The sequence below is a fragment of the Gopherus flavomarginatus genome, chromosome 3 (genome assembly GCF_025201925.1).
Source record: "Gopherus flavomarginatus isolate rGopFla2 chromosome 3, rGopFla2.mat.asm, whole genome shotgun sequence".
Classification (NCBI taxonomy): Eukaryota; Metazoa; Chordata; order Testudines; family Testudinidae; genus Gopherus; species Gopherus flavomarginatus.
The window spans coordinates 26302653-26316306 of NC_066619.1; the positions used below are offsets into that span (position 1 = coordinate 26302653).

General features: G+C 40.7%; 1 protein-coding gene across 5 annotated transcripts in view; it reads right to left on the reverse strand.

Moving 5' to 3' along the window:
• Nucleotides 1-13654, reverse strand: part of NADK2 (NAD kinase 2, mitochondrial) — an 85663-nt gene that overhangs the window by 36654 nt on the left and 35355 nt on the right. For 3 of the 5 annotated variants that reach the window (XM_050943810.1, XM_050943807.1, XM_050943806.1), the window contains exons 5-7: nt 10807-10890; nt 7322-7458; nt 2750-2828 (exon numbers count right to left, since the gene is read on the reverse strand). In XM_050943810.1, the coding sequence (XP_050799767.1) occupies nt 2750-2828; nt 7322-7458; nt 10807-10890 (300 nt within the window). The remainder of the gene's footprint in view (nt 1-2749; nt 2829-7321; nt 7459-10806; nt 10891-13654) is intronic. The other 2 variants (XM_050943811.1, XM_050943809.1) reach the window with 1 other exon arrangement.

Genomic DNA, 13654 nt, shown 5'->3' on the forward strand with positions numbered 1-13654 from the left:
GCAATGCGTTTCCATTTAGCCAGATACATACTTCTAGTTGTGTTAACCACGAAGCATTCATGCTTTTAAGTAAGGTCTTGAAGGCGGTATGCTCAGGGTCTTGACTTTCCACAAGATCCTGATCAGCAAGGGAACTGGAGAGAAGGTGTACAGAAGAGTCTTTCTAAGGAAGTAGAAACCCATCTGCCAAAGAGCCTAGGCTGAGACCTCCCTGGGAGCAAAACCAATGGCATTTTCTGTTGGTCTTTGTTGCAAATAGGTCCTTTGGGGAGCTCCCCTCTCCCACATGCAAAAGATTGACCAGGCAATGTCTGGACATAGAGACCACTCGGGGCCATCGGAGAAGGTCCTGCTCAGTCAATCTGCCAACATGTTCTGCTTCCCTGGAAGGTAAGCTGCTTTGAGATGAACTGAACTGGTTATGAAAAAATTCCACAGGCGAACTGCCTTCTGGCATAGCTGGTCAACTGAGCCCTCCTCCGTAAACAATGGTTACAAAGTTGTCTGTTAGAATCAGCAAACTCTTTTCTGCATATGTGGAAGGAAGGCTGAACAGGCTAGTCTCACAGCTCTTAACTCTGAGGTTTATACATCAACAGATCCTGAGGTGCCCAGAGACCTTGAGTCTGCAGGAACTCCCATATGAGCCCCACAATCCAGAGCTGATGTGTGTGTGATTAAAGTGAGGGCTGGTAGCAGGGAAGTGACAGGGACCCACACAGAGTGAATCAGAGGGTCTATCCACCAAACCTGGGACGACAAACCTGACATTGGCACCAAACCACCTTGTCCAGGTGATGTCAACTTGGAGTATACACAGACGCTAGCCATGCCTGAAACCTTCTGAGGTGTAGCCTGGTGGGCTGAACCACTTACATACACCCTGCCATGTAACTCAGGATGCAGATACAGCTGTGCATTGTGGTAGAGAGGGTATGCTTTCACTTGAAGCACAAGGCCCCATTGTCTTGAACTTGGATTGTGGTAGCAAGGCCTTGATAAAGTCTAAGACCGCTCCCAATACAATCTATCCTTTGTACAGGCTTGTGAATTGATTTTTCCCAATTCACTAGGAGCGTCGGTGGGTCGAATGTGGACAAGACGGTGGATATGTTGGATAACACCTGAGTCTCAGACCAACCTCTGATCAACGTCGTCCAGGAACATGTGAACTCCTGATCTTTGAAGATGTGCTGTCAGTACCATCATGCATTTCGTGAACACCTGAGGAGTAGCTGAGAGACCGAACAGAAGAACCGTGAACTGATAATGGGACCACTTTATGGGAAACTTAGGATGGTCATATCCTATTACAAATATGGAAATTAGCATCCTTTAAGTTGAAGGCAGCACACCATGTCTCCAGGGAGGAATAATCTAGGCTAGGTTAAACATGCAGAACTTAATCTTCAGGAATTTGTTTAATTCTAAGATACAAAATCAGCCTGAGACTCTGATTCCCAAAGCAAAAGAGAAAGTACTGGAAATAGATGCCTTTCCCCTCACTCCCAGTGGAACTTTCTCTATGGCCCCTACTTGAAGAAGTGACGGGATCTCCTGCTGAAGGACCATCTCGGTGGACTGGTTCTAGAAGAAGGATGGAGAAGGGTTATGGGAGGAGAGGTAGAAATGAACTGGACGGCACATCTCAGTTCTACCATGCTTAACATTCACTGATCTGATATTATGTGGGCCCAAGCACTTGGGAAGTGGGATAGGTGGTTGGAAAACAAAGGTGGGAAATCAATAGAACTACAGTAACTATGCCCTCAACCAATGCATCAGAGTGTTTGTTTCAAATGTGGTGTGTGAACAGGATGGTAACTGTCACTCTGGTAACTGTCACTGGTGGTAAGAAGGAACTGAGGGGAGTTGGGGCAGCTCCAACCTCTTATACCAGCATGCAGTGGTGTGAGGCAGGCAAGGGCGCTCGAATCACCCTGACAGGTACAGCTGAGGGAAAAAAGTTCTCTGATATGGTGCAGGAGGCAAGCATTCACACCTACAGTGGAACGGACATGTCAAGCACTCAAAAGAATAGAAATGGGAGATAAAGGCCTGAAACAAGAATATTAACGTAGGGCCAAAAAATGTAATTAGATATCTTGGAGCAAGCAGCACCAAGCTTTGGATACTGATTGTCTGAATTTTCACTCCCTTCCCCTACAAAACTATTCTCCTAGGACACAAACGCTTGAATGACAGGGAGAATGGTAACGTTGCTAGTGGTGAAGATTGTGGAAATAAAGGTCGGAAGTTTGGTTTTGGCCATGTTAAGCTTAACATAATGACAAGACATCTAGGAGGAGATGTTGGACAGATCTCTATCCAGTCTCATATCTCGGTAAGTTAGGGATAGACAGGTAGATCTCCAAGTCGTCATAAAGATGGCAATTGAAGCCAGGTGAGATCACGAAACCACCAAAAGGAAGGGTGTAAAGCAACAAGAAAACCCAGGACAAAGCCCTGTGGGACCTCACAGGCACAAGGAGAGGAAGAACAGATCTGAAGGAATGGCTAGAGAGGCAGGAGGACAATCAGGAATAGAGGTACGTCACTCAACTTTTCTATCACATCTTAGTAAATATCTATTTTTGTAACCCATGAAAGTCTGATATTCATGGGCTGAAAAGAAATATGGCAGCAAACACAAAGACTACCTGCTGAATTGTCATAAAACTGATATTTAAACAAAAACAAATTTAGACTGTCACATCTCAATGTTTAACAATGCAAAAGTTAACTGTACCTGGATGAGAGAGACTCTCCAATGAAGACTTCATTTAGTGCTCTCACTGGCAAAAGATGTGGTCCAGAAACTTCAGATCCTGCAGGTATTGGGCAAATGATCATTACTAAAACATGAATTATTGTGGCAAGTTTTAAATTACATTTCTAAAAACTGAATTCTCAAAATTTTCTTAATCCATTAAAAATAGCAGTAACTAATTATAGTTAAGAGTGCATAAGTTCACATTCTTAATATCTATTTTCAGTTGTTCATAGTTTTTCTGAAGAGTTCATTTTTCTGACAAACTTTTCTACCGAAACAGACTTCTTCCAGGAAAGTTGAGAAAAAACAGTTTGGACATGTGAATCTGAGAAGAACAAAAAAGTAAGCTTTGATTGTGTCTTGCCAAAAGACAAGAGGATGACCAGACAAGAATTCTTCTCTTCATGGTGAGGGTGATTACCCACTGGAACAACTTATCTAGGGTTGAGATGAATTCTCCATCACTGGCAATTTTTAAATCAAGAATGGATGTTTTCCTAAAAGATATGCTCCATTTCAAACTGGAATTATTTCAGGGAAATTCTATGGAGTGTCATGTAGGAGGTCAGACTAGATGATCACAATGGTCCCTTCCAGCCTTAGAATCTATGAACAGGTAGAGCTATACTGGATCACAGCAGTGGTCCATCTAGCCAAGTTTCCAGTGACCACTATCAGGCTATCAGAGGAAGTTACAAGAAATTATACAAGAAACAGTTATGACAATCTGCTCACAAGAAAAGTTTTCTCCTAAACACCATTGTTAGAAGTTGGCTTATGCCCTGAAGCATGAGGGTTTAATCATTTCCAAAATTCTTTTTAATCTTTACTGTTCTAACTCTCAGAGTGGTAGCCGTGTTAGTCTGTATCAGCAAAAACAATGAAGAGTCCTTGTGGCACCTTAAAGACTAACAAATTAATTTAGGCATAAGCTTTTGTTGGCGCTAGCCCATGAAAGCTTATGCCCAAATAAATTTGTTAGTCTCTAAGGTGCCACAAAGACATCCCGTTTTGTTATAAGTCTATATATTTGTTATCCATACAAATGTTCAGTCTCTTCTGAATCCTGATAAACACTTAGCCTTAATACTTTACAACAATGCCTTCCCACAGGCTAATTATGCATTGAGTAAATAAGTATTTATTGTTTTTAAGATTTGCCACCCTTCAACCTCATTGAACGTGCAATCCTTTGTTTTTGTATTATGAGAAACGATGAACATTCCACCTTCTCTACACCGTTATTCTTTATACTGTACCTTTAACATGTCCTCTCCTTTGTCTCCACCAGTCCTAATCTTTTCAGGCTCTTGATAGTTTTTCGATACCTTTCATTATTCTTGTCATCTATTTCTGAACTCCTCTGATTGTATTCCAGGTGAGGGCTTACCATTGATCAATGTAATGGCATTATGCTATTTCCAGTATTAATTCTATCCCATACTAATGTGATCTTTTAAAAAAATCACTATTGCAAACTGAGCAGGGGCAGAATATGAATGTTTTACAGAAGAATGGACCACTGGGAAATTTGCTGAAAGGAAATTGTGAAACTAGAAGAAACTACACTCTTAATCACTGGAATTAAGGATGCAGATGAAAACTTCCAGGACCTCATAAATCACCATTTGAAGGATCATCAGATCCACCTGCAAGGATATTTTACTGATGTTTAACAGAGAAGAAAGAGGCGACCAGCAACTCTCTTCATCCTGCTGATTCACAAGGACGGATTGGGCTATTGTAACACAAATTATTATGAGATCTGTCAATACCCAACAATTAATATTTTTCAGGCAGGAATTAATCAAATTGTTGTCTGACTCCAGAGGAGTCCCCAACTTTCCGAGGTGTCTGCAGCTAAAGTTCTCATTCAGATTTCATCTTTCTATTTCCAGTTACTCTCATGGTAGCGATAAAAGAGAAGAGCAATCACCTTCCTCAGTTCAACCTCGTGAGATCTTTTTCTGCCAGCATGGCTGGCGCATCCCTCATACTAAACTATGATTGAAGATTGATCATCTTTTAATTAAAAAGTTTCCTCTTCAAAAAGTTTATAATTATTTCTGGTATGATGATGGTTACATTTGGCCAGCTCAAGATTAGGGTTATAGCCTGAAGAAGGGCTTGCAAAAAGTTATTTACCTTACTATAACTGTGATTCTTCAAGAGGCTGTAGTACGTGGAAAACCCACTGTTAATATGTTTGAACATAATCCACTGAGATCTGAATTTTTGAATATCAGTGTCCATTGAGGCCACATGTGCCCCATGCTTCCACATGTTCCCGTGCGAGAACATAAAAGGCAAGAGTTGATTGCGGTTTTCTCTGGGTTCCCTTGCAATTCTATGATCAGGATGCTAAAGGACGTCAAAATACAGGAGTAGAGGGCAAGATGTTGTAATCAGTGTGGATCTCACATATCAAAGAACCCAAATAAATGTACGGTAAGTAACCATACTGTAGGCTAAGTAAGCATTCTTTTTCCTCTGAGTATGCATCAGTGTGGATCCCTCTGTATAGGGGGATCTGATTGTGAACATTCAGATCAGATATCATTTATGGCAGTGGTATGTCAGTAAATCAGGAGAGTTCAGAATGTTACAAAAGAGCTTGAAAAGATTTAGCCAAAGCTAAGATTCTAGCTCACTGCCATGGGTGGTAAGATGGAACTGAGGGAGGGTCATAGACACCCCGCCCCACCCTTTGTGCCCCTCTACAGGAGCACAAGGAAGCACAGGGTGCACACGTGGCCCAAGATACTGCCATTCAAGACTCCAATCGCACACTCCTAAAGTCAAGTTCACACTGCCACATACTGGAAAAACACTGCTTCATCTAGAGAAGAGTCATCAGCTTTGAAAGTTTGGGAAACCATATACAGTAACTCCTCACTTAACGTCATCCCAGTCAATGTTGTTACATCGCTGATCTATTAGAGAACATGCTCCCTTATAGCATTGTTTGGCAGCTGCCTGCTTTGTCCACTGCTTGCAAGAAGAGCAGCCCGTTGGAGCTAGCTGGTGGGGGCTTGGAACCAGGGTGGGCCAGCTGTCCCCCATCACCTCCCCTAAGTTCCCTGTGTGGCTGCTGCCCAGCTTGCTGAGCGGTTCAGGTACTGAACTGCCATGTGCTGCTCCAGCCCCTTGCCTTGGAGCTGTTCCCGGGAGCCTCCAGGTTGCTGTGCAGGGGAAGTGGGGGCACGGGGTGCTGATGTCAGGGTGTCTCTCTTCCCCCACTCCTGTACCCCATCTCCACAGACTGGAGGGGACACCACAGGGCTCAGGATGGAGGGAACTTGCTGATCTACTTAAAAAGGCAGTGTACTTGGGGTGCGGTCAGCATACTTGAAGGGGCAATGCGCGTGTTAAATTGTTTGTTTAAAACTTATACTCGTGTGTGTGTGTGTCTATACATATACATATATATAAATTCTTCCCTGGAACTTAACCCCCATACGTACATTAATTCTTATGGGGAAATTACTGGATTCGCTTAACATCGTTTCGCTTAAAGTAGCATTTTTCAGGAACATAACTACAACCTAAAGCGCGGAGTTAATGTAGTAGATCTTATGGTCTGTTGACGCTCATCTCCCAGGGTTGGTCAGTCAATCTCTTCCCCATTCTCCCTAAAATCCCAACATTCTTACAGTTAGTATTAACTATTTAGGATGAAGGCTTTCAGGTCTGTAATAAAACATTCAAACTATTACTCTATCATGGACAGCACAAATACTGGGAACTGTAAAACAGGCTCTTTTTTCTATTTGAGTTTTAACTGCCAAAAAAGTAGTGTGTTCTTATTAGGAATAATTTCATCTTAAAAAGAATTCCAATAGCAAAATACAAGGAACACCATTTAAGAGGCTTAAGTCTTGCTACAGGCTATGGCAGATGAAGTTTTTAAAATAGACAGTCAACTAGTACATATGAACAATGTTAGAAGTTAACATGTATATAGTGTCAGATAGACATATTTCAACACTCAAGACAGTCCCTGCTCCAAGTACGGGTCCTGATCTAATGGATCAACCCCCCCTTTCCGTGAGCTTGCACTACTACATTTATGACAATTTTACAAGCCTATAATGACTACATCCCCAATAATTTTTTTTAATTAAAGCTAATGTTAAAATTATATAATATACAGGTTGAGAAAAGTGTGTTTGTACATCTGGGTATATTGCTTAGATTATCCACAAATACAACGTTTGTTTTTAAAGTTATAAGAGACATAGTGCATTATCAGCAATAACCCAAATTTAGGTGAAAGAATTTAAGAATACAATTTAGATATTTAGCATCCAAGTATTCAAGTACACCACTCATGAAAAAAGTTATACAGAGAGTTGGTGGTGGAAAGCAAAATATATCAATGAATGAAGATTGTCCCTCAGTAATTGAGAATTTAGGATAGCTGGTCCATTTAGAAAAAGCAGTCCATTAGGAAAGTATTTGACTTATTTTATTATACAACCAACTGACCATTCAAGTGAGTACTGCTAAGTTTTGTTGATTATATTCATAATACCAGCTTCAACCTACTTTGATCATGGAATCTTCCATTAACGTGGGCCCTGCTGTGCTGCTCCTGGCTTAACTGCTGTTCATGCAAATCTACAGGGGTAGGGTTAATACCAGTTCCTTCAAGATATATCCGGATTCGCTGCCGCCACTGCCACCTTAGAAAAGGAAAAGAGATCGGTACCAGTGTTGGAGCAGTCAAAACATTAATCAGATAAGGCCTTCATTTCACTCAGTCACTGGATACAATGATTTTATTTGATAGAATCATACTCAAAAAGTAACTAAATAGAGCAAATTTTTTTTTTTAAATGCAGGAGAGGTCCAAATTCATAAGTCAGTTTGAAAAGCTTACCAACTTCGACCACCAAATCTACCAATTATAATTCAAATTAATTACAGAACTGATAAAAACATGTATTTCACATCCACTTCTGTTTTGTTAAATGCTGATTGATAAATGCTCTGCGTCTGGGCATACCCACAGTGGAACACACACAGGGACAAGCAGTCAAAGAAGAATGGGACTTACATGTCCTTCCCTTTTCTCCCCAAATTGCTGCAACATTCTGTCTACTCCCCAGAGTAGAAAAGAAACAATTCCTTCTCACTCTTTTCCTATTTTATCTGGAAGAAACTACAGCAGTTTCTTCTCCAGTTCTGAACAGCAAGCCTGAATATCTGAAGCAGTTACAAACAGATAATTGAAACACAGTGCCACCCACTTGGTGGTGATGAGAATTAGGTATGGCAATTAGCAGCAAACAATTTGCTTATCAAAACACAACATCCCTCTCTCAGAAGGCTCTAAGGATAGCCTTAAAAAAAAAGAGACTTGATTGAAATAAAATCCTTTACTGTTTTATTTTGTTCCTCAAACAAGTTGAGCAGTCTCAACTTTAAATCCATACATGAAAAAATACAAGACAGCACATAAGTATGAATGCTAATGGAACCTTTATATCATCCCACTGTATTACTGTAGGTGGGGCTGGTGGCACCACACTATTAAGATTGCCCCACACTTCCCATTAAAAGACGCTGCTTATAATTTTAGTAAACCAATCATCGGTCTGCCTCGCGTAGAATTTTTGGGGAAATTTCCAGCCAAAATTGTTCAGAGGTTTCTGAGTGGGAGGATGGGGGAAAATATGTTTTTCCCACATTAAAAAATTCTGGTAACCTTTCCTTTGAGACCTTCCTGTGCCCCCAGGTTTTGGAGAAGGAACTCTGAATTTGTCATGTGGTATCCTTTTCTGTCTGTGGCATCCTTTTATGCCTTCTGCTGTCCCCATGAACATTTATGCAAATGTGGCCAACTTATAAGCTTCTGACAAACTATAAGTCACACGTGCTCCGTGGAGACTTGTTATACTTTAACGCCTAAAATCCCCAAAGATTCCATCCTCACTGAATGCACTTGAACCTCTCACAGCTCCGAGCTTTGATCAGACTGAACATGCTTGCTCCAGCCCATGGCTACAAAGATAAAGCCAGTCTTTCTCTGTCTTTAAAGGTAGCTGTGGGCCAGGGCCATACACTGGAAGGGACAGCAAGGAGCCTCTCTCTTCTGTGTCGTCTGTCCCCCGGCCCCCATTATAGCTAGGCAGCACGACACCTGATTCGAATGCAGACAGGACAGAAGCCAGACCGGGAGGGGAGGGAAAGGAATTGATTGAGTCATGAAGTCTGGTGGGACTGGCACTGGAGAAAAGAAACTAGGACTGGGAGCCAAAGGGATGTGGGAAGGGGAGGCTGGGACTAGTTGAGCAAGGAGATTAAAGGAACGGGTGGGGAACTGGTCTGGCTGGGTAAGGAGACAGACTAAGTGTGGGGAGGAGGAGGTGAGATCAGGAGTCTTACTGGCATTATTCCACTTGTAAAGATATGTGTCTAAGTTACCATGAGTCCGACAGGTACAAGACTCAGATAAATAAAATTAAAAAAAAAAAAAAAAAAAAAAAGTAAGCCACCTCCTGAAGTGATCCAAAATAGCTTTTTCGATATTAAAAGCTATACTGGACTCCAGTTTGTATTTTTAGAGTGGCAATTCAAGAATCCCTTGTACCATTTCCTTCAGAATTGATACAAAAGTTCTCTCTTAGACAAGACCTAGTATAACAACTTGGAGGATTTTAGACTGGAGGAGGGGGCAAAATTGGGCTTATAACAAAAGCCAAGCTGGAATCTTACCTGTGGAGAGGCTAAAGACTCATCACAGTAGGTTTAGTTCCAGAGGTATTAACACCACGAGAGCACTAGCATACAAGTCTACAAGCTACAATAGCTTTTTAACACCATGTCATCTAACATTGCTGTGACCAGGTCTGATCAATTGTTGCAGAGGCATGAAGACCATCCACACCAGGACACCAATAGTAATACCAATAGAACTGAACCACTTTAAATGGTGCAAAGTTTAGAAAGCTTCCTTACTAGAGCTGGAACTATCAGTGTTGAAGTGATACTCCATTTACTCATGCAGAGTGAATCATCTAGTTACTCATACCTAGTCTTGATAAACTGACCATATTGGTTTGTTTCAGTCATGATGCCATGTGCCCATGCCATAAATCCAGTTTACGTTATAATTGGACTACAAACTGAATTTGCCTGCGACAGTAAATAAAATGCACCAAATATTAACATGTAAGATTCCTAGCAAAAGAGGGTCTGTATCTGGCCCTCCTAGTATACTGCATTAGTATACTGCAATTATGAGATTTATTTTCATGACTAGTACAATTTCTTGAGCAAAAATGTTAATATACAAATTATGTTTTAGGGTATATTAAAATTCCACAAATATTTTGTCCCTTTCAATAAAGGCCTCAAATTTGGTATGTACAGAGGAACAATTCTTAGCCTGTTTCACAGCATTGTTTGTTCCACAGTTAGAGCTTGCCATCTAATGTAAACTGCATTAAGATCATGCTTAGTTCTAGTTACCTGCTCATCAGTTCTTGTACAAATGTCTAGTAGCTATAGCTAACAAGCATTAGCACCAAAATGCTTCCCACATTTTACTTGGTGCCTAAGCCACTCTATTAACAATTGCAAGACCCTGACATTAGCAGAGATTAACTATGCAATTTGTATAATGTCAGAATTAGTTACCCTTCTATCCCTCTAGATACTAATATGGCCCTATCCCTGCACTGAGTGCCTCACAAGCACTAATGAATTTATTTTCACAACAATCCTGTGAGAGAAGTATTATTTTACAAATGGGGAACCAAGATAGGGAGTTTACGTCATTTGCCCAAGGGCACATAATTAGTTTTTGATAGAGTTAGAAACTGAACCTAGGTCTCCCAAACCCCAATTCAATGTCTTAACCACAAAGGCTCAAGGTCATCCTTCAAGACGTTAAGCCTCAAAATTCAGTTCATGATTTAATGCACTGATTTTATTAATTTTCTTCTCTTGTTTGTACAACTGCCCAGCATTACACATGCTCTCCTCAGGAAATATATTTTGTAAAATCAAAGATGATAGAATCCTACCTGAACTCACCACGATAAAACTTCTGTAATGCTTCTGGAAAGGAGTGTGTATATCGTACAGGCAAACACAAATGGCCCTCAGATCTAAAAGTGAAAAGACGACAGAACAATAGAGGTGGCAATCAAATCACTGAGAATAGGACCCTTTTGGGCGCGCTCTGCTAGCTACATCAAAGCAAAGTTCGATTTTCATTTCCTATGGTTGTGATCTCTCTCACTAGGAAGTCAGGCATTATTCAGTAGCAATGGGGTATAGAGCCCTTCACCTGCAGGTAGATGAGTCAAATCCAGACAAGGATGCTACTGGCAGTTACTGCTATCAGATGGCTATTTGGTAGCCTATGTGAAAACAAAATATGACTCATCTCAAATGGACAAGCTGTATACATTCAAAATCACAACTAATATACCTAGGCAACCTTGCTGGCAACTCTTGCAAAGAAGCAAACAATTACACAGCACAGAGACAGACCTACACTGTTATCCCTAAAGGACAGGACTAAAGCACAATGAAGTGTGGGCAAACTTGCACTGCCTGTTATGTGGCTACAAGACTTCAGTCTCCAGGGCTGTCAAACTACTCTTCACCAGTACTATATTCAAACATTTTTAAAAAAAACTGGCAGCTAAGCAGTATCTCTCTGCCCTCAATCTGAACTGGCATATTAAAAGTTGTTTTTTTTCCCCTAACATGGCAGCTCTGACTAATAGGATGCAAAAGAGCAGAATGCCTTAGGCTACCAAATATTTCATGTGAAATGAGGAAAAGGATTTACTTACACAAGCTTACTATGACCATAGGCAAGTCACTTGATCTGTGTTTCTGTAAATGGAGAGACTGTTTCCCTACTCATAGTGGTTGTTGAGATTAAACTGTTTGTTAGGCATTCTGATACTATGCTGACAGGGGGCCACATGAGTACATATATAACAGGGGTGGCCAACCTGAGCCTGAGAAAGAGCCAGAATTTACCAATGTACATTGCCAAAGAGCTACAGTAATATATAATGATTGTGTGTGTGTATATATCTCAATATATGCATACACAATCATATAATTTGATAATGTATATTAACTATACATTATAAATGCATAAATAAACAGTAACAATTTGTCTTAACTTTGCAAAATTTTGCAAACTGTATTAACTATACTTTGCAAAATGTACTTTGCAAAATGTATTAACTATACATTATAAATGCATAAACAAACAGTAACAATTTGTCTTAACCTTTTACTTAGCGGGACATCTGGCAATCTTTGCTTTCAACAATTCCCTTGAAGCTTGGGTTGTAGTCAGTTGTGCTCACATGCAGCAATTCTCTTGGCTGTCTGTCAAAATGGATCAGTGCATGGATTTCACATGTTTGAGTGCTGAGAAAAAACAGACTCACGAAGACACGTCGAGGCTAACATCAAGATTAATTTTAGGGCTGCACCTATGAAGTTGGGGTATTTATCCTTTGGTACAGATTTCCAGAAAGTAAGGGTCCCCTCTGTCTTCTGAACAGATTTCAATCTGTCATCTTCCAAAAGTTCTATTATTTCCATCTGGGATGTTGCTTCATCAAGGACTAAACAGGGCTTCCGACAATTTGTTTCATCACTACAAGGGTCAATCAGAAATCTGATCTGAGGTCTTTTCCCTGCAAATCTTGGAATCTTTCCTCAAAATTGCTAAGATCTTTAATCATGCTCGTATATCTAGTTGTGCTCCGTTTTAGGGGTTCTGCTGCATCTTCTTTTGATCTGGCTTGAAGTTGTGACATTGGAGGAAAGTGCGTCAGCTCTCCCTCAAGCATTTGTCCATGAAACATCTGCAGTTTGTTCATGAACACAAATACACTTTGCACTAGATCAGACAGCAACTGGGATTTTCCTTGCAAGTCCACGTTTAGTTTATCCAAATGCAGCAGCATGTTTGCAAGAAATACCAAATCTAAAACCCACCCAGGATCTGTAAGCTCAGGATGCATTCTGTGCCTCTCCTCCATAAACAATTTTACTGGTTCCAGGAGCTCTAAAAACCAGGAAATAACTTTACCTCTCGAGAGCCATCAAACTGCGCAGTGAAATGGCAAATTGGTAGGGAAGTCGTCTTCATCCAGTTCTTCGATCAGATTTTGAAATTGTCTGTGATTGAGCACATTTGAGCAAATGAAATTCACAATGAGCAAGACAGGTTTCATGATGTGATCAAATTTGAGATTTTAAGACACCAGTTGCTCCCAATGAATAATATAGTGAAATATCCAAAATTCGGGAAAGCTCTCAGACTTACAAAGCCCTACTAATACATTCACAGATCCCCACATGGACGGAGCTCCACCCATTGCAATGTCAGTGAGCTTCTCTAAAGAGAAATAGTGTTTCGCAACTAACAACATCAATGCCTCCTTTAGATCTCTTTCATGAGTTCCGTCCTTTAGTGGCAAGATATTGAGGAGTTCTTCCCTTACAACACAGTGGTCAGACAGAGTCTGGACAAATACCAAAAACTGAGGTTTATCCTGTACATCACACGACTCATCCAAAGTGATGCTCAAATACTCACACTGCTGACGTTGCAAGTGCAGTTGCGATTTGATGTTGCTGTTCACATTCGAGAGTCTGCGTTCTATAGTGTGGCGGGAAAGCTCCAAGCCAGAAATTTTCTTTTGTAGATTCTCATTCTCTGGTGACAGGATTAAAATCATATCAGTGAGGCACATTTTTATAAACTCGCCTTCAGAGTAGGGCTTTTTTGCACGAGCTATGTGCCAGCCACATAATAGGAGGCCAATGTTACAGTCTGCGATCGGTTGGTAAATCTGGTGAAGAACTGGGCTTCTACATGTGTTTGTTTTT